At 52.1% G+C, this 18,432-nt stretch overlaps 1 protein-coding gene across 1 annotated transcript in view; it reads left to right on the top strand.

Annotated features, from left to right (window-relative positions):
- Micall2 (MICAL like 2) overlaps positions 1-18,432 on the top strand; it is a 32,057-nt gene that overhangs the window by 3,476 nt on the left and 10,149 nt on the right. Inside the window, exons 2-6 of the mRNA XM_031338495.1 lie at positions 10,767-10,815; positions 15,063-15,204; positions 16,039-16,232; positions 16,898-17,013; positions 17,610-18,405. Coding sequence (XP_031194355.1) covers positions 10,767-10,815; positions 15,063-15,204; positions 16,039-16,232; positions 16,898-17,013; positions 17,610-18,405 — 1,297 coding nt within the window. The remainder of the gene's footprint in view (positions 1-10,766; positions 10,816-15,062; positions 15,205-16,038; positions 16,233-16,897; positions 17,014-17,609; positions 18,406-18,432) is intronic.

Below are 18,432 nucleotides of genomic sequence, written 5' to 3'. Positions count from 1 at the left end.
CCCTCCCACATTGCTAGGCCCTTGGGTCTGAGGAAATAGGTTTACCAGTGAAGCCACCTGGGCCAGCTCCCTGCCTCATGCCACGCGCCCCTGCTCCACCTCCAAGCCTGGGTTTTCCACAGAATTTAAGTAGGTGCCTGCCCACAGGGACCATTTCCGCAATGAAGCCAGCCACCCTGCAGCTGCCAGGTGAGAGCTGGGGAGCCGCCCAGCCCAGCCCAGCCCAGCCCAGCCCAGCCCCAAGTGGGGAGACACAGTGTGGCTGTCTTTCCTTTGGGCCTATTGAGGCTCTAGTTGGGCTGTGAGGTCAGAGGCACAGGATCCTGTGGCTCTGAGCCAAGAGGTAGAGGAGGTTGCTTCAGGGAAACCCCCACCTTTGGTAGGAGAGCTTTATGGGACCCTGGGCTTGAACGTGGGTTGTCAGAGCCTTTGCCTGATGAGCTGTCATGAGCTGTCTTGCCAACTTGTTGTTCTCTCTCTACATCTTGTTATTGTTGTAGTTTCAGACAGGATTTCTCTGTGTAGCCCTGGATGTCCTGGAACTCTCTCTGTAGACTAGCTGGTCTCAAACTCAGAAATCTGCCTGCCTGTGCCTCCCAAGTACTGAGATTAAAGGTGTGCGCCACACATGCCTGGCCTCTCTCTCTCTCCTTCTCCCTCTCCCTTTCTCTCTCTCTCTCTCTGAGACACAGCCTCATTATATGTTGCTGAAGGCCAGGAACTCACTATGTAGATCAGGCTGGCCTCTTTACTTAGGCTCCTGCTTTTGTCTCCCAATGCTGGGATTGAGGTGTATATTACCATGTCTGGCATCTTTTTCTTTTGTTGAACTGGTTTCTAGTCCAGGCTGGCCTTGAGCTTACTATGTTGCCAAAAATGACCCTGAACTCCTGATCCTCCTGTCTCCATCTCCTGAGTGGTGGGATGACCGGTGTGCATCGCTATGCACCATTTATGTGTTACCAGGGACAGATGGAACCCAGGGCTTCATGTGTTCTGCACCACACCCTGAATCCCAATGTTGGGGTTGTTTATATGAAGACAGGGTCTTGATATGTAGTCCAGGCTGGTCTAGAACTCACTGCATAGCCTAGAGTGGCTCAAACTTGGGAGATTCCTCCTGCCTTAGACAAAGAGGGCTTGGGATTGTAGGTAGGCACCACCATGCCTGGTGGAAAGCCAGAGTTCTGTGGACTTTTCTGGCTCTTAGCCATTGGTGGGGTGACCTGAAGGTCCCCAAGGTCCCTGCAGCCTCCACTAGAAGTAGCAGGTGGCTGCAGTAGGCTTTGTATCGATGGCTTGGGTAGGTGCCTCTGACTCTGTCAAGACTATAGACTCTCCTGGTTGGGGTTTTCACAGGGTCTGCTCTGTTCTGAAGCTGAGAGTGGACCAGGCAAGGCCAGCTGACCTTCCCTCCCACACAGGCTTCAGCCAGCAGGAAGCTGCCTGGGCACAGAGGCCTTCTGTTCTCCAGCCTGAGGCCGTCTGCCCAGACCCTTGCCTCTGCCTTCCAACTAAAACTGTCCAGGGCAGTGAGAGGGGGCTGCTATCCCCCACTTCCAGGAGACAACCTAGCTCGGTGCTGGCCTTCCAGAGGCCTTGTTCCCTGTGCCTGGTTCCCAGGTCTCCCGGCTGCTTTCCCGGCTAGTCTCTTGGCTGGTCTCCCTGTTGTCATCTGTCATCTGGCTTGCTCCTCTGGGTCTTACACTTACCCTGAGCCCCTCTCTCCACTTTGGAGTTGCAGGCCTCTCTCTAAGCTATCTCTTCTCTCTGCCTTCTTGCCAGTGGGATTAACTCCAGATGTGCTGGGTTCGCCTAGAGATAGCTCTGAGCTGGGAATTCCCCTCCCAGCCTGGTGCCTACCCCTGCATAGTTGAGTTTTCCTCCAGGAAATAAATGAACATGAACTCAGCTATTTAGGGAATTTAGAAAGGGCATGGGGTAGGCGGGGACAATTCCCAAGGGATCCCCTAAGATCCTTGAGGGCCTGGCTGGAGGCTGGCTTTCTCCACAGCCAAAGCTCCGAGGGTTGGAAGTCATTGTGTTTGATGGGTGGCAGCCCGGTTGTTCATGCTTCAGGCTATGTGGCCATCAATACACTGGTGGGTGGCTCTTTACTCCATAGTTTTGTTTATTATGTTTGTGATGAAATGGAATACAATAGGGGCTGGGCAAGGGGTATAGTCACTAAAATGCTTACCTTGTAAACTCGGGGACCCAGTTCAGTCCCCAGCACCCATGTACAGAAGCCAGGGATAGCAGGATACACTTGTAATCCATTGCTGGGGAGGCAGAGACAAGGAGGCTCCCAGAGCTTGCTGGCTAGCCAGCCTGTTCTAATTGACAAGCTCCAGGACCCAGTGACAGACACTGTCTCCAAAAGTGGTATGGACAGCTCTCGAGGAATGACACCCAAGGTTGATGTCTGGCCTCCATGTGTATGACGAGCTTGCTTGTGCTCTCGGATGAAGGAATCTAACAAACATGGCACTGCATGCCTGTGGTCCCAGCACTAAGAGGGTGAGGCAGGAGGGTCTCAAGTTCCAGGTTGGTTTGGGTAGTGTAGTAAATTCCAAGCCAGGTTGATCTGTGTGTTCAGGGAGACCCAGTCTCAGTGGATGTGAGGCTGACAGCTGGGGGCTGTAAGTCTGTGGAAGAGACCAGCAATGTGGGAAGCCCTAGGTTTGATTCACAGTACTGGAAAAACTTAGTGAACTTTGAGGTTTAAGATGGACAAATGACAGCCAGGGCTACACAGAGAAACCCTGTCTCAAAAAACCAAAAAAAAAAAAAAAAGATAGGCAAATGAGCTCAGATGCTCTGGGAGAAGGTGCATTTATGTCTCTGCTGGTTTGTGTACAGCCTGCTGTGGTCTCTCATGTCCTCACATCCTCCTGCCTCTGTATCTCTATCCAAGTCCAACCCTCCTGCCTTGGTCTCTGTCCAAGTCCCTCAGCATAGGGACACAGGCACCTAGGGTCAGGCTACCCCAATGACCCCATGTTCACTTGATCACATCTGGAATGACCCTGTCTCCAAGTCCAGTTATACTAGTACTAGGGTACTATGAGCATGTGTTGTGCCTCAGCACATGCTCCTATACATGCCCCTGGACATGCGTGCATGTGTGTGTATGTGTGTGTGTGTGGTTTATATGGCTATGCAAGCATGTATGTACAGGGCATTGCTCCTCGGGCATTGTGCACCTTGTTTTTATTTTTAAAAATTTTAAGAGATTTATGTGTATGAGTGTTTTGGATGCACATCTAGTGTCCATGGAGGTCAGAAGAGCTCATCGGATCTTCTGGAGCTGGAGTTATGGATGGTTGCAAGCCACCATGTGGGTGCTGGGAACATAATAGGTCCATTGCAAGAGCAACAAGCACTCTTAACCACTGAAGTCATCTCTCCAGCCCTGACTTGTTTTTCAGATAGAGTCTCTCACTGGCCTGGCACTCACCAAATAAGTTCAACTGATTGACCAGAAAGCCCCAGAAATCTCCCTTTTCCCACCTGCCTGGCACTGGAGTTATAAGTTCACATTGCCACATCTGGCTTTTTACATGGGTTCCGGGGCTTGAACTCAAGTCCTTGTGCTTTTTTCAGCAAAGACTTTCTCAGCTGAGCCATCTTCGGAGCCCCTCAGGGTAACTTGTTGGGGAGAGTAACATCAGCATTTAGAGTCCTGCTTCAGGGGCCCTGCCACCCAAGACGTCCCTGCCCATCTCAGTAGGTAGAGGTGGAAGACAGTGACCAGCAGAGAAAGGATTTGATCAGTGTGTCTTCCATATGCTGATGAGAGCTTGGGGTTTAAATAGAGGAAGAAGCAGGGTAGGGGTGAGAGGCCTGTCGCTGAGGCTTAGATGGGGTCCAGTTAATCATCTCAGCTCTGGCTCTGCAGGGTGGTCTGAAGAAGTCCTCATTGCTCTGGGGCTGCACTGGTTCTCAGGACGTGTGTATGTGTGCGTGCGTGCGTGCGTGCGTGTGTGTGTGTGTGTGTGTGTGTGTGTGTGTGTGTGATGTAGTTTAGCCATAATCATCATGGGTAACTATCCTCATGGGTGAGTGTGTCTGTCCTGTGACACTCTCTGTTCTCAGAATACAAGAGAACTGCAGGTTTAGGTCAGTGACTATATGCCATCCTGAGTTCTCTTCTCTTCCTCAGGGTAGCCAGGCTCTGGACTGGAGGGAGGGAAGCTTAGCCATTAAGGGTGGGTGCAGAGAGGATCCTGGTTGGCAGTGAGTGTGCAAACATACATACCCGGGAACAGCTTCAGAGAACTGATTTTGTTTATTGAGGGGAACAGAGGGCTATTTAAACCTTTGGGGCATGAGCAGGGGCTATTGGAGTAAGTGTACATCATTGGTCAGGGCCAGGGGCATAGGGGTGCCTCATTTGCATGAGGAGGTGCTGCAGGATGTGACCTTAAAGAGGATACGTGACCGCCTCTGGTAAGACATGGGTGGGAGATACATGGCTACGTGCACCAGAACACGCAGGCCCAGGGCAAGGGTGAGAAATCCTACTCCTGCTGATCTCAGGACAAGATTTCTGGGGTTTAGATATGTCTTGACCCCACTCTTGCTCCAGGCCTACTCCATGGGGTCCTAAAACTCTCTGGCGCCAAAACCGTAGAGGAGTGGTTCTCAACCTTCCTAATGTTGCGACCCTTCAATACAGTTCCTCATGTTGTGGTGATCCCCAACCTTAAAATTATTTTTATTGCTACTCCATTAATTGTCTTTTTGTTGCTGTTATAATCATAATGTAAAGATATGATTATGCAGGATATCTGATACTTGACCCCCAAAGGAGTCATGACCCACAGGTTGAGAACCACTGATGTAGCATCTCAGGTGACTCTGGGGTCTAGAACAGGACTATAAAAGTCAGTAGTAGATGCATTGGTTTTCTGTCTTCAGCTGTCTTGTATGGAGAGGAGATAATTATCCTCAGATTTTAGATCTTTCTAGAATGATTACTATGCGTGTGTGGAGATCAGCAGATGACTGGCCCAACTTAAAAGAGAGAGTAATGACAAAGAATGAAGGTGGAGGTGCCGGGCCTCCTGCGTGTATTCACTGCACGGGCCTGTGTGAGGAAGCGGTGCTTTTTAGGAAGAGCAGCTTCCGGAATGTAGCACCGTGGCATATGCTGGTAATCATAGCACTCAGGAGGTAGGAGGGTCAGAAGTTCAAGGCCATCCTTGGCTACTGTCTTAACTCGTGTTTCTGTTATGATAAAATACCATAACCACAGCAATTTGGGGAGCTGTCTTATTAAGTGTACTATTGCTAAGAAGAGACACCATAACCGCACAGCTTTTATAAAGGAAAGCATTTAATTGGGGCTGGTTTACAGTCCAGGGGTTCAGTCCATTATCGGCATGGGGAAAGGACATGCAGGCAGATGTGGTGCAAGAGGAGCTGAGAGATCTACATCTGAATCCATAGGCAGTAGGAATAGAGCCAGAGCGGAGAGGAATAACCAACACTGGGCCCGGCTTCAGCATTTGAAAGCCCAAAGCCCACTCCCAGGGAAACACCTACCCCAACAAGGCCTCCCTGTCAAGTAACCCCACTCCCTAATGACCAAGCATTCAAATATATGGGCCTATTGGGGCCATTCCTATTCAAACCATCACAGGAGGAAAGGGCTTATTTGGCTTATTCTTTCAGTTCGCATGGTCACTGAGGGAAGTCAAGGCAGGAACTCAGTGTAGGAACCTGGAGGCAGGAACTGAGGGAGAAGCCATGGAGGAATGCAGGTAACTGGCCTGTTTCCAATGACTTTCTCAGTCTGCTTTCTTGTAGCACCCAGGATAATCTACTCTAGGTGTGTGTGTTGGGGTGGGGGTGGGGCACAGTCCACAATGGGCTATGACCTACCACATAGTCATTAATCAAGGAAATGTCCCACAGGCCTGCCTCCAGGCAATCTGATGGAGGCATTTTGTCAACGGAGTTCCTCTTCCCAGATGATTCTTGCCTCTGTCATCAAAACTATCTAGTACAGTTATCTAGGGAACCTAGCCTGGGCTAGCTAAGCCCTGTCTCAAACAAGAGCTTTGAAGTACCTGCTGGAGGTACTCAATTTGGAGTTGGATGCTTTCCAGGATGCTGGCCATGAAGGCTTCCTGCAGGGGTGGTCAGCCCCCACCCAGTAGGCTCAGCCAGACCTCCAAGGCATGGTTTACACCTGAAGTCCTAGCATTTGGAGTTAGACGCAGCAGGATCAGGAGTTCAGGGGTATCCTTGTCCATGCTGGGAGTTTGAGGCCATTCCTGGCTTTGTGAAATCCTATCTCAAAATGAATAAACAGGAGCTAGAGAGATGGCTCAGTGGTTAAAAAAACATTGACTGCTCAACAGGGGTGTGTGTGTGGGGGGGTATTCAGTGCCCAACACCCACATGGCGGCTAAGAACTGTCTATATTTCCAGTTCTAGAGGATCCAATGCCTTCTTCTGGCCTCTGAGAACATTGCACATATGTGGTACAAAGACACATGTGCAGCTGAAGTACCCATACAAAATAAAAATAAGGTCAGACACCTTTAATCCCAGCACAGAGGCTGACAGATGTCTCTGAGTTCGAGGTCAGTCTGGTCTACCAGTGAGTTCCAGGACAGCCAGGACTACATAGAGAAAAATCTGTCTTGAGAAACCAAACCAAACCAAAACAAAACAAACAAATAAATCTTTAAAGCATAAATAAATAAAGCCACACAGAAACTCCAGGACTAGAGAGATGGGTTAGTGGGTAAAGGTGCTTTCTGTGCACACCTGGGGACCTGGGTTTGATCCTCAGAATCCACATACAAGTGGAAGGAAAGAACCGCTTCCACAAAGTTGTCCTCTGATGTCTACACAAGGGCATGTCACTCTCCATGTCATGTGTAGTAATAATAATAATAATAAATATTACTATTATTATTTATATAATATTTTATTATTTATTTTATTTATATATTTATATTATTATATATTATATTTATTATATTATTTATATAATATAATTTATTATTATTATTATTATTATTATTATTGGGCAGTTCTGATGGAAGACCCTGTTGGGACACTTAGTTGGGCCTCAGCAACTCAGGAATAGAAATGGTGTCATCTGTACCCATGCCAAGGGAGACATGAGCTCAGGGCATAGGAAAGCAAAGGTGTACGTACACATGGCCACTTGGAAACCTGGGTGTCCCCAGGGGACCCTGGCTAGTGTGTTAGGTGGAGACAGGGAACAACTTGGTTTGAGGCTGGGCTTGGTGTCCGTGGTGACTGGAGGAACTGACCAGGGTGGCTCCGTGTAGTCATGGAGACCTTTAGGCCTAGGGAAGCAGTTTACACTTGGTTGTCAGAGGTAGCTGGAGATGCATGTGCTCTTTCTGTCTAGGTACTATGAGTATGGCCGTACTGTGGGGCCCTGCCAGGCTCTGGCGTGCCTGGAACTGTGGGCTAGAGGACAAAATGGAGCTGCAGGGAGGTGCAGGGCTCCCTGGGTGGACAAGGGTGGAAGCAGGAGGCCGGCAGCTGCCTCTTCCTCCTCTGTTTGGAAACAAAACACAGCTTGTTGTCTGGCCTCCTAGCAGTAGCCATTTAGGTCAGTGACCCTGGGCTCCGGAGAAGGGCTTGTGCTTTCCAAGTGGGTGGGGGATGGGAGGGACCAGTGTGGCTGGAGGACTCTTGGGTGCAGGCTGGACACTCAACATGCTGTCCTTGGACAGTCTAGGAACACCCGGCATCTGGGGACAGGCTCAGGTGGATGGCGCCCACATAGGTGCACAGTGTGGCTACCCACCCTCCTGGGGGCCGCCTTAGACATTTGTTGCTCACCTTTCACTGTGTGGGTGGTCTTGGCATCTGGGATGTGTTATTGGAGGTGGTCCTGGCCGGAAGTGCTGAGAGTTTCCTGAAGGGCTGGGCAGCTGGCAGCTGGCTGCCTGGACTGAAAGCGGAAGAGATGGTTTTTATAAGAAGGGAGGGGGCACACTATAACCCTCCACCCCACCATGTGGCAGGATCGACTGGTCTCATTTTAGTTGGTCTATAAAATGGGCTTACAGCCCAGGCTTCTAAGAGTCCTCATGACATAGAACTGGGCAAGGCCTGACTTGTGCTGGCAGACTGGCTTCGGAGCCAGGCTGTCCCAGGTCTGGTGGCTGTAGGCACCCAGAACCTTCCCGCTTTGTTCTTTGAGACATGCCTGTGTACTGGGAACATGGCTGTCCCATCTGGCCAAGCAGTGTTCTCAACAAGACTTACATTTGGGGCTGGGATGGAGCCCAGGGGTAAGAGGTATTTTTAGTGTGGGTGAGGGTCTAAGCTGTCCCCAGAACCTCAGGGAAGGAGGGAGTGGGAAAAGAGGAGGGAAAGAAAGGGAAGAGGGGAGGAGGAGCTGAAGAGATAGCTCAGTTGATAAAGCACTGGCTGTGCATGCACAAGGACCTGAGTTTGAGGCCCAGAACCCATGGACAAGGGCAGCTGTAGAGGTGTGCCTCTGTAGTTTCAGTGCTGGGGTGGTGGTAGGTGGAGACCGGAGGATCTCTGGGATTCCCTCAGCTCTCCCAGCTAAATCAGTGAGCTCCAGGAGAGCTCCTGAGAGTTTCTCAGAAAGGAAGGTGGAGAGTGGTTGAAAAAGACACTTGGCTGGGCAGTGGTGGCGCACGCCTTTAATCCCAGCACTTGGAAGGCAGAGGCAGGCAGATTTCTGAGTTCTAGGCCAGCCTGGTCTACAGGGTAAGTTCCAGGACAGCCAGGCTATTCAGAAAAACCCTATTTTGAAAAACCAGAAAAAAAAGAAAAGAAAGAAAAGACACTTGATGCTGACCTCTGACCTTCACATGTACCTACACACAAATAAACATGCACACACATACACAGAAGGCAGAGAATATAGCACAGCAGTAACATGCTTAGCATGTGTGAGGGCCTAAACTAAGTTCAATTCCTGGCACTGCCACCAAAAGAAAAAGGTGTGTGTGTGTGCTGGGCTGACTCAATGGGCAAAGGAGCTTGCTGCCAAGCCCGATGACCTGAGTTCAGTCAGGATCCACATGGTGGTAGATGAGAACCTACACCTACCCTAACCTCCACACACACCATGGTACATCAATGCCCGTTCACTCACAAGCACACTGGCTAAGTACATACAATGTGATAAGCATTTTAAAATAGAAAGATAAAGCCAAGGAAAAGAAGAACAACACCGTCTTAGAAGCTGTGCTGTCCTCACTGCCAGGGAAACTGGGGTCCCAAGGGAAGTGGCCTGCCAGAGGCAGACTCTGAGAAATAGGACACAGTGTCCGGTCAGAGACCCTTCCTCTGTGCCAGGAAGCTCCTCCAACAATTTAGGTCACTCAAGTGGTGGCAGTTGTCTCCTGGGACCTGCAGACCGCAAGTGGATGGGTGGACAGTTGCTCTTTAACCAGCTCCCCCTGGGATGCCAGCAGGCTCTGGCTGACCTCTCTTGTCAACACAGGGCTGGGCAAGGCAGCTTTCAGGTGGGCCGTGGTGTGTCATGTTGGGACATGTCAGGGCTTCTTATGGCACAATCATGGAATCTGGAGCCCATTGGGTACCAGGTGGGTGGCACTCCAAGCTGCTTGGGGCCTCACCTTGGGTACTTCCTAGGACCTTGTGGTCACATATGGACTCGTTTCTGAAGCCCTCCCAGGGACCAGTGGGAGCACCTGGTGGACACCAAGTCACACCTTTCCAGGAATGAACGATGGAATGGTTGGCCCTGCCTGCTGCTAAGTGCCTTTCCCGTGCCCTGAAGCCTCTCTGTGCTCTCAGTGTCCAGCCTACAGGACCTGTGGGCATCTGGGAAGTATGTGTTTATGAGCTGATCAGAACAGCACCCTCTGCGGGAGGTGCCGTGAAAATATAAGTGCTGACCAATTGAAATGTAGGCAGAGTCACAAGCTAGTCCTGTGGCATTTCATCCCTCTGGAGGTCAGCTTTGTTTCCAGCCTCAGGGCCTCTCATGTTCACCCCACATTGTCCTCTTTCCATGGAAAGGGGATTTATTCTGAGCTGTGTCTTGGCTGGATCAACCTGGGCCAGTGGCTGTACCTCTCTGGATTTGTCTCCAGCTATTTCTGTTGGGGGCAGGAATGGCAATCAAGGGATCCACCTCCTTAAGGGCTGGAGGGGAGGGCAGAGCCAGAGACCCACTGTGGGTCACCAGTGCCTAGGGGTGGTATCATTATGGTCATAGAAGGCCATAGTAGGCTTGCCCACCTTATACTTGCTTAAGACCTGTTGAGGCTAGCCACATTCCTAGCCTCAGTTTCCCCTCTTGGGCAACATGACCCTGAGGCCCTACTTCCTTCTTAGAGTTGAGTGGCTTTGGATGTAAGTGTTTTGTTTTGTTGAGACAAGGTCTCCCTATAGAGATTTGCCTGTTCTGTTACTTGCTCTGTAGACCAGGCTGACTTTGAACTCACAGAGAACCCCCTGCCTCTGCTTTCTGAGTGCTGGGAGTAATGGCATGCACCGTCACACCTGGCATAACACAAGTGGTTTTTGTTTTTGTTTTGTTATGATTGGTTGTTGTTTTTTGTTTTGGTGGTTGTTGTTAGTTTGTTTTTTGAAACAGGGTGTCTCTGTGTAGCCCTGGCCATCCTGTAACTGCTCTGTAAGGCAGGCTGGTCTTGAACTCAGAGATCTGCCTACCTCTGCCTCCTGAGTGCCACCACCAATAGGCTGTTGTTGTTGTGGTGGTGGTGGTTGTTGTTGACAGTGTTTTTATCTTTCAGAAACTTCAGTGCCCTCCGGAAGGAAAACATTTACGAGAACAACAAGCTGGTGAGTTGGGCAGCTGATGCCCACTGCCCCATCCTCTAAGCCCTCTGCCTCCAACCCTCTTCATGTCTGAAGGACCACTGCACCTCAGTGGAATGAGCCTTCCACTGGGCTATCCAGGACTCCCATTCTGGGGATTTGGCCTCTCACAGCTCTTCAGCCAGTCCCAAGCTGGGCAGCTTGAGTTCTGAGAGCATCTTCTGATCTTGGATCCTAGGCTCGTGGACCCTTCTCTTCCTCACTGGAGTGACAGCCAACCTCCTTGCCATGGATGGCCTAGCTCTGATCCACCCAGGGCAGAGTCAGGCCCCAGGAGGCTGTGGGAGAGTGGGTGGGTCCTGGTGGTCCCGGGGGTGGACAAGACTGTTACCTGGTCTCCCTTAGAGACCGCCTTCCTTGGCTCCTTGGTTTTAGACCTAGTCTGTGCTTCCATTGAGAGACCCTTCAACTCTTCCTGCTACCAAATATGTGCTACTGTCCCTTGCACTGATGCATATATGTCTTTACTCTGAGCCAAGCAGGGTCTGCATGAGCCCCTGACACAGGCATCTCTCGGGAGAACTGAATCAGTAGAGATGAGATAGTTGACCTGCCCAGGCAGGGTAGCCTCTGCAACCTCACTATCATGAAATGCAGTTAAAGACTCAGTTCTGGACCAAGCATGGTAGCTTTGGTCCCAGCACTGAGGACTGTGAATATAAGCTGCCAGTGGAGATCCCCAGCACCCATGTAACTCCCAGATGAGTAGGACAGCTGTCCTGTAGTGCCAGTGCATGGGAGTGGGAGACAGGGGAACTCAAGAGCAAGCTGGCTAGCCAGGCTAGCCAGTTGGCTAACTTTGGATTCAAGTGAGAGATCCGAATCAACGCATAAGGTGGAAAGTGATCAAGAAAGACGAGAGTGCCAACCTCTGGTCTCTGTACACATAGGCACATAGCACACACACACTGCATGACATATACACCCACACACATTTGAACATGTGTGCACCCCCATGCATGTAACAAGATAACCATAAGGTAGAAAGTGATTGTGGGAAATGTCGGGCTTCTACATGTATGTGGACATGTATGTGTACACACATGCACACGCACATACTCAGGCATGAAAGATTGAGTTCCTCAGGTAGAGTGAGGCTCTCACTGGGCTATCCAGGGGTCCCCATTGCAGAAGCTCACAGCCATGCGTGGCTGAGGCCAGGGTAGCAGGCTCACTGCTCTGCTAGCACGGGGCGTGAGAGGGAAATTTGTGTTTAAGGAGATGAGGCTTGGCTGTGCGGAGAGCTTGTTGGAAGGTCTGAGGATGCTCTCAGGAAGTCATCCTGGGTGGAGGGGCTGCATGGGCAAAGACCCTGGGGCTACAGAGTACTGAGCAGGACTTGCAGTTGAGGGGCCAGGGGGGAGGGGCAGTGTCGTGAGGCAGGTGCAGAGCTTTGGTGGAGGAGAAAGGACCTTGGTCCCTCCAAGCCAGTGAAACTGGATTCCCGGAAGTGTGGACCCAGAGGCTCTCCTGCCCAGTCTGGGCAGGAGAAAGGCGTGTCTGGTGAGGAGGTCACGCTGAGGGCACACTTGGCCCTCAGCGGGAGGGGCCAAGGGCCTGGGCCTTCTTTGTGGGTCAGAGGAGATCTGAGACTTGGTCTGAGTGTGGTTTGGGGGCCCTAGGGGGCTGCACATGTGGGAGCAGTGTAGGAACCCTGACTTAGCATCTCCCTGAGGCCACACAGGCCTCTGAACAAGGAGCCCCAGTGAAGGGAGCTAGAGGAGTCACCAGGATGTGGCTAGTCACCGTGGGTCATGGCTATGGGCTAAAAGGAGCTGGCTAGCTTTACATTTTCTTTTCTTTTCTTTTCTTTTCTTTTCTTTTTCTTTTCTTTTTTTTTTTTTTTTTTTTTTTTTTTTTTTTTTTTTTTTTTTTTTTTTTTTTTTTTTTTAAGATTTTTATGTATTTTGTTTTGCAGCACTGAGACTTGAACTCTGGGCCTCACACATACTAGGCAGGTGCTCTACCACTGAGCCACACCCCAACCCCTCACTGGGGGATTCTAGGCAGGGGCTCTACCATTGAGCCACACCCCAACTCCTCACTGGGGGATTCTAGGCAGGGGCTCTACCACTGAGCCACATTTCAGCCCCTCACTGGGGGATTCTAGGCAGGGGCTCTTAGGCTGGCTCATATCCCCAGCCCTCACTTTTACTTTTTATTTTGGGTTACTATTACTAAGTAGGATCTTGAACTCATCTATAGGCCAACATATGCTTGATCTTATAATCATCCCACCTCAGCTTCCCCCAAGTAGCTGAGTTGATAGGCCTGCAGCAATAGTTGGTAGTTTGATAAGGGTTTGAGTGGGTAGAAGGCATCAGCAACCACAGGTGAGTCTCTCAGCGACGTCAAGAGTCAGATGGAGATGGACATACAGAGGGGAGTCGTAGGGTTACCTGGTGGAGGAAGCAAGTGGGAAGAGCCAACCGAGGCCATGGGCCAGTAATTAGCACTTCCACGAAGCCTTGGTACTGGAGGTGGGGAGCAAGCAGTGGAGGTGGGAGGACATTGAGCTGGCAATCTAATGGTCTGGTATGCAGCAGGTGCTCTGCATATGTAAGTTCCTGGCCCTCAGAGCCCAGTGCCTCCTCTCCCTATCTCAGAGTGTCAGCTGCATCATAAACAAGCTGCTGTATGCGGAGGTTTGGCTCAGTAGGGCTGTGAGGAGGCTCAGGAGTTAGGGGAGGACAAAACCCAAAAGCCTACTAGAGCCAGGCCTGGTGTCACTAGTCTGTAGTCCTAGCTACTCAGACGGGAGCTGAGGCAGGAGGATTACAAGTCCTGGGTGAGTGGTGGCACATGGAGGTTGGACTCAATGGAAGAGCATGTGCCTAGAATCCTGCAGTGAGGGGCTGGGGTATGGCTCAGTGGTAGAGCCCCTGCCTAGAATCCCTCAGTGAGGGGCTGGGGGTGTGGCACAGTGGTAGAGCCCCTGCCTAGAATTCTTCAGTGAGGGGCTGGGAGTATGGCTCAGTGGTAGAGCCCCTGCCTAGAATCCCCAAGTGAGGGGCTGGGGGTGTGGCACAGTGGTAGAGCCCCTGCCTAGAATACCCCAGCGAGGGGCTGGGGTGTGGCACAGTGGTAGAGCCCCTGCCTAGAACCCCCCAGTGAGGGGCTGGGGGTGTGAGGGGCTGGGGGTGTGGCACAGTGGTAGAGACCCTGCCTAGAATTCTTCAGTGAGGGGCTGGGGGTATGGCTCAGTGGTAGAGCCCCTGCCTAGAATCCCCCAGTGAGGGGCTGGGGGTGTGGCACAGTGGTAGAGCCCCTGCCTAGAATACCCCAGCGAGGGGCTGGGGTGTGGCACAGTGGTAGAGCCCCTGCCTAGAACCCCCCAGTGAGGGGCTGGGGGTGTGGCACAGTGGTAGAACCCCTGCCTAGAATCCCCCAGCGAGGGGCTGGGGGTGTGGCACAGTGGTAGAGCCCCTGCCTAGAACCCCCCAGTGAGGGGCTGGGGTGTGGCACAGTGGTAGAGCCCCTGCCTAGAAAACCCCAGTGAGGGGCTGGGGTATGGCTCAGTGGTAGAGCCCCTGCTTAGAATCCCCCAGCGAGGGGCTGGGGTGTGGCTCAGTGGTAGAGCCCCTGCCTAGAATCCTGCAGTGAGGGGCTGGGGTATGGCTCAGTGGTAGAGCCCCTGTCTAGAATCCCCCAGTGAGGGGCTGGGGTGTGGTTCAGTGGTAGAGCAACTGCCTAGAATCCCCCAGTGAGGGGCTGGGGCGTGACTCAGTGGTAGAGCCCCTGCCTAGAATTCCCCCCCCCCCCAATGAGGGGCTGGAGGTGTGGATAAGTAGCAAAGCCCCTGCCTATCATGTTAGAGGCCCTGGTTTCAATTTACAGCACCTTCCCCCAACATGCAACTAGTCCTCTGTGCCTGGTTTTCTGAGAAACACTAGTTGGGACTTTGAACTTTTTTTTTTTTTTTTTGAGACAGGGTTTCTCTGTGTAGCCCTGGCTGTCCTTGAACTCACTCTGTAGACTAGGCTGGCTTTGAACTCAGAAATCCACCTGCCTCTGTCTCCCAAGTGCTGGGATTAAAGGTGTGTGCCACCACTACCCGGCTTGACTTTGAACTTTTATACAAATGTGACAAGCTTATCCTGAGAGGTCACTCAGTCAGGAGTGCAGGCTTCATTGCCCCCCTCTTTCGGGGCGGGGGCTGATGGCCCAGCAGTGGTTCTTTCTACTATCCACTGATTTACACCCTTATCCAGGCCTTTCAGGTGGCTGAGGAACAGCTGGGCATCCCAGCCCTGCTAGACGCTGAGGACATGGTGGCCTTGAAAGTTCCAGACCGGCTGAGCATCCTCACCTATGTGTCACAGTACTACAACTACTTCCACGGGCGGTCCCCAAGTGAGTCTCCATCCAGATGGGCCCTCCCTTGACAAGGGGCATGCCCAAGACTCCTGATACTGTCTGGGCTACCAGCCCATGCTGTAGTAGCCCTTACCCATCCTCAGTCCTCATGGCTGAGCACTGAGCCCAGGGTGGACAGTGATGCAGGGAGGTCCCTTTCTGAAACTGTACATGTGGGTCCCTGGAGATATGTCTGTTACCAAGGAAACCAAGGGCCTTTGTGCAAGTGTAGAATGAGACCCCCCCCCCACTCCTGGCTCCCTTATTCCCCAACCTAGACCTGCTGGCTAACACTCAGCCAGGCTGTGCCTGTCCTGTGCTCCTAGATACACAGATACATTCTTGTCAGTCTTTCTACCCTCTGCCCATCTCGACTCCCAAGGGCTTAGCCGGCTGAGATGTGCAATGCCTGGTTGGCTGTGACAATGGAAGCTGTGTGGCCCAGGCAGGGATGATCAGGGTAGGGCTTGACAAGCCGGGTCTTCAGCCAGTCCTGTGAGTGGGGAGCTGCTTGGCTTCCTGTACAACATTCCTCTTACAGCTTTAGAACTCTCCGGAATCCCCCTGGGCAGAGGGCCAGCCCCAACTGCTGGTTTGGAGACAGAAAAGTCCCCTTCTGTGACCCTGGATGGGGTTGTCAGCCAGGAGAGGGGGTGAGGGCCAGGCCACAGTTTTCTGGGAAGAATGTGCCCTGGGGTTGCCCTTCGCCAGATCTGCATCCCGCCAGCTGTCCTTGGAGGCCCGCGCCTTTCACTGAGCACAGGGACCTCTTAGAGAGTACAAGCTCTGAGTGGGATCCACCTGATCTCTGCTTCCTGTGTCTCATACCAGTTGGGGGCATGGCTGGCATAAAGAGACCCTCATCAGATTCAACTGAAGAACTTTCTGGAAAGAGGAAGGACCTGTCCCAGTCTGCCAAGTTGCCCTCGCCTGCTCCAACCCAGAGGTCACCACTGTCCCCAGCTAGGACAAACCCCGTGGTTCAGAGGAACGAAGGTGGCTCAGAGAGACCATCCCCAAAGGCTGTAAGCATGTCTTGATTGAGGCCTATGTATATTCCAAAATGTAGGACTGTGTGGGATTTTCCCTTAGGGTACAGGCCCCCTTCCCATGCTTTGTATCCAGTGCACCCACTGAGGTGACTTTCCTAGGCTCAAGTTCAGCGAGGCAAGAGTTGTGATTCCCATAATACAGATGGGTAAACTGAGACAGAGGAGGTCATCCAGGTGGGATGGAGCTGGAATCCTAGACCTTTCCTGGCTGATTTAGATTGTTGTCCTCTTTCCAGGTTGCGAAGGGACACTGGGTTGGACCTTTCTTCCCTGGTCAGCTCCTCAGTGCTGAGCTTGAGTGCCCCCTGCTGTCCTTTAGTGGTTACTACAGGTTCTATGAACCCAGAGCAAGGCAGGCTGGGCGGGATGCAGAGGGAATTGGTCTGATCCCAGAGGCTGGTGGGGTGTCATAAAGTATAAGGTTTGTCTCTAGCCCCACAATGAGTCTCCAGCATCTCTGGAATCCAGTCTCCTGCTCTCCAACAAGGCCAATGTGAAGGTCCTGAGTGTGTAGCCACACCCATGCCCTAGCTAGTGGCTCTCCAGCCTATAAAGTGGGATCTATGGGTCACCTCTGGGCTGAGGGGGAGGTTGGACATGTCAGGTGCCTCTCAGTGTCCCCTGACACCCCCTTGCAGGCTCTGGGGACCACGGGCAGCTCCATCAGCTCCATCTGTGGGGTCTGCGGCAAACATGTTCACCTTGTGCAGCGGCACCTGGCTGACGGGCGCCTCTACCACCGAAGCTGCTTCAGGTATGGCTTTACCATATTCCCTCTCACACGCTTCCCTGGCCCCCATGGTCCTCCCACCTGTCTTCCATTAGTACAGCTGAACACTGATATTTTCTTTTTTTTTTTTATAAAATTTTAATTTTATGTCCCCTGGGGGATGTCCCTCTAGACACACTGACTCAATCTCTGTTCTCAGCCCTTTGTGTTTTTATTTATTTATTTTTTTTTTATTTTGTGACACTTAATAATCTCCTTCCTGTCTCCCAGAATCTTCTGAATGTGGGGAAAAAGGAGTGAATCCTATGTCCATCTTCTATGAGCTTGGTGGTAGTTGGACTCCTGAAAGTGGAGTACACTGTGTGGTCTTTATGTATGCACACAGGTGGTGACATGTTTGGGCACTTTCTGTGGTGTGCACCACCCCCTGACAAGCATACTAGTGGAGGCTGCAACCCACAATGATTAAAATCACACAGGAGCATTTGCCGAATGAGCCAGCCACTACAGGAGTGGGTAAAGGAGTGTGGCCATGTGTGCCTTTGGCAGAGAATGAATCCAGGGGGTGAACTTGACTGAGCAAGAGCTTGGGCTCTGACTCTCCATGGCTTCCTCCGCAGGTGTAAACAGTGTTCCAGCACGCTGCACTCAGGAGCCTATCGTGCCACGGGAGAGCCCGGTGTCTTCCTCTGTACCCACCACAGCTCAGAATTCACCTCTATGAGCCCTAAGTTGTCAAACCTGGCCTCCAGGAAGCCAGGGGGCGCCGCTGCAGACACCAGGCCAGTCGGCATCTCACAGAGGGTTTGGGAGACAAATGGAGAGGTGACACCACTGAGAGCCAGGACAGCAGCCTGGGAACACGCTGGAGGAAACACGACTGCCAAAGGTTTTGTCCAGACGGAACTTAAGCCGCCAGCTACCTCCCGTGTCCACGTGGGGAGCCCTGCAGGGCCCAGGCTACCCACGAGTGCAGTGGCTACTACTTCTGTGAATAGCAAAGCTATCACCCACGTGACTAACAACTCCCCAACAGGATGGTTATCGCCTGCCCAAAGCGGCACAGCGAGCTTCAACTGTCGTCCAGTTGTATCCCCAAGGGCTCAGGACACGCACCTAGCTGGGCCCCAAAGCCAGGCAGCCTCAAAAGGTGTTAAGACTCAGTTCACCTTGAGCACAGATTCTCCGAGCACAGCAGCCACCCCGGCCTGGACCTCCTCAGCCTCTAGGACCCAGCAGGCTCGAGAGAAATTTTTCCAGAACCTTTCCCCGGCCCAGGCCCCAGCCCCAGCCCCAGCCCCAGCCCCAGCCAGCAGGGTCTCCACTGTGGTGACTGCCTCTACCAACAGAGTGTCCACTGTGGTGACTGCCCCCACCAGCAAAGTGTCCACTGTGGTGACTGCCCCCACCAGCAGAGTGTCCACTGTGGTGACTGCCCCCACC

This window comes from Mastomys coucha, unplaced genomic scaffold, assembly GCF_008632895.1.
Source record: "Mastomys coucha isolate ucsf_1 unplaced genomic scaffold, UCSF_Mcou_1 pScaffold22, whole genome shotgun sequence".
In the NCBI taxonomy this organism is placed as follows: Eukaryota; Metazoa; Chordata; class Mammalia; order Rodentia; family Muridae; genus Mastomys; species Mastomys coucha.
Note: the sequence above shows the minus strand (reverse complement) of the source record. Positions and strands in the feature narration are given on the sequence as shown.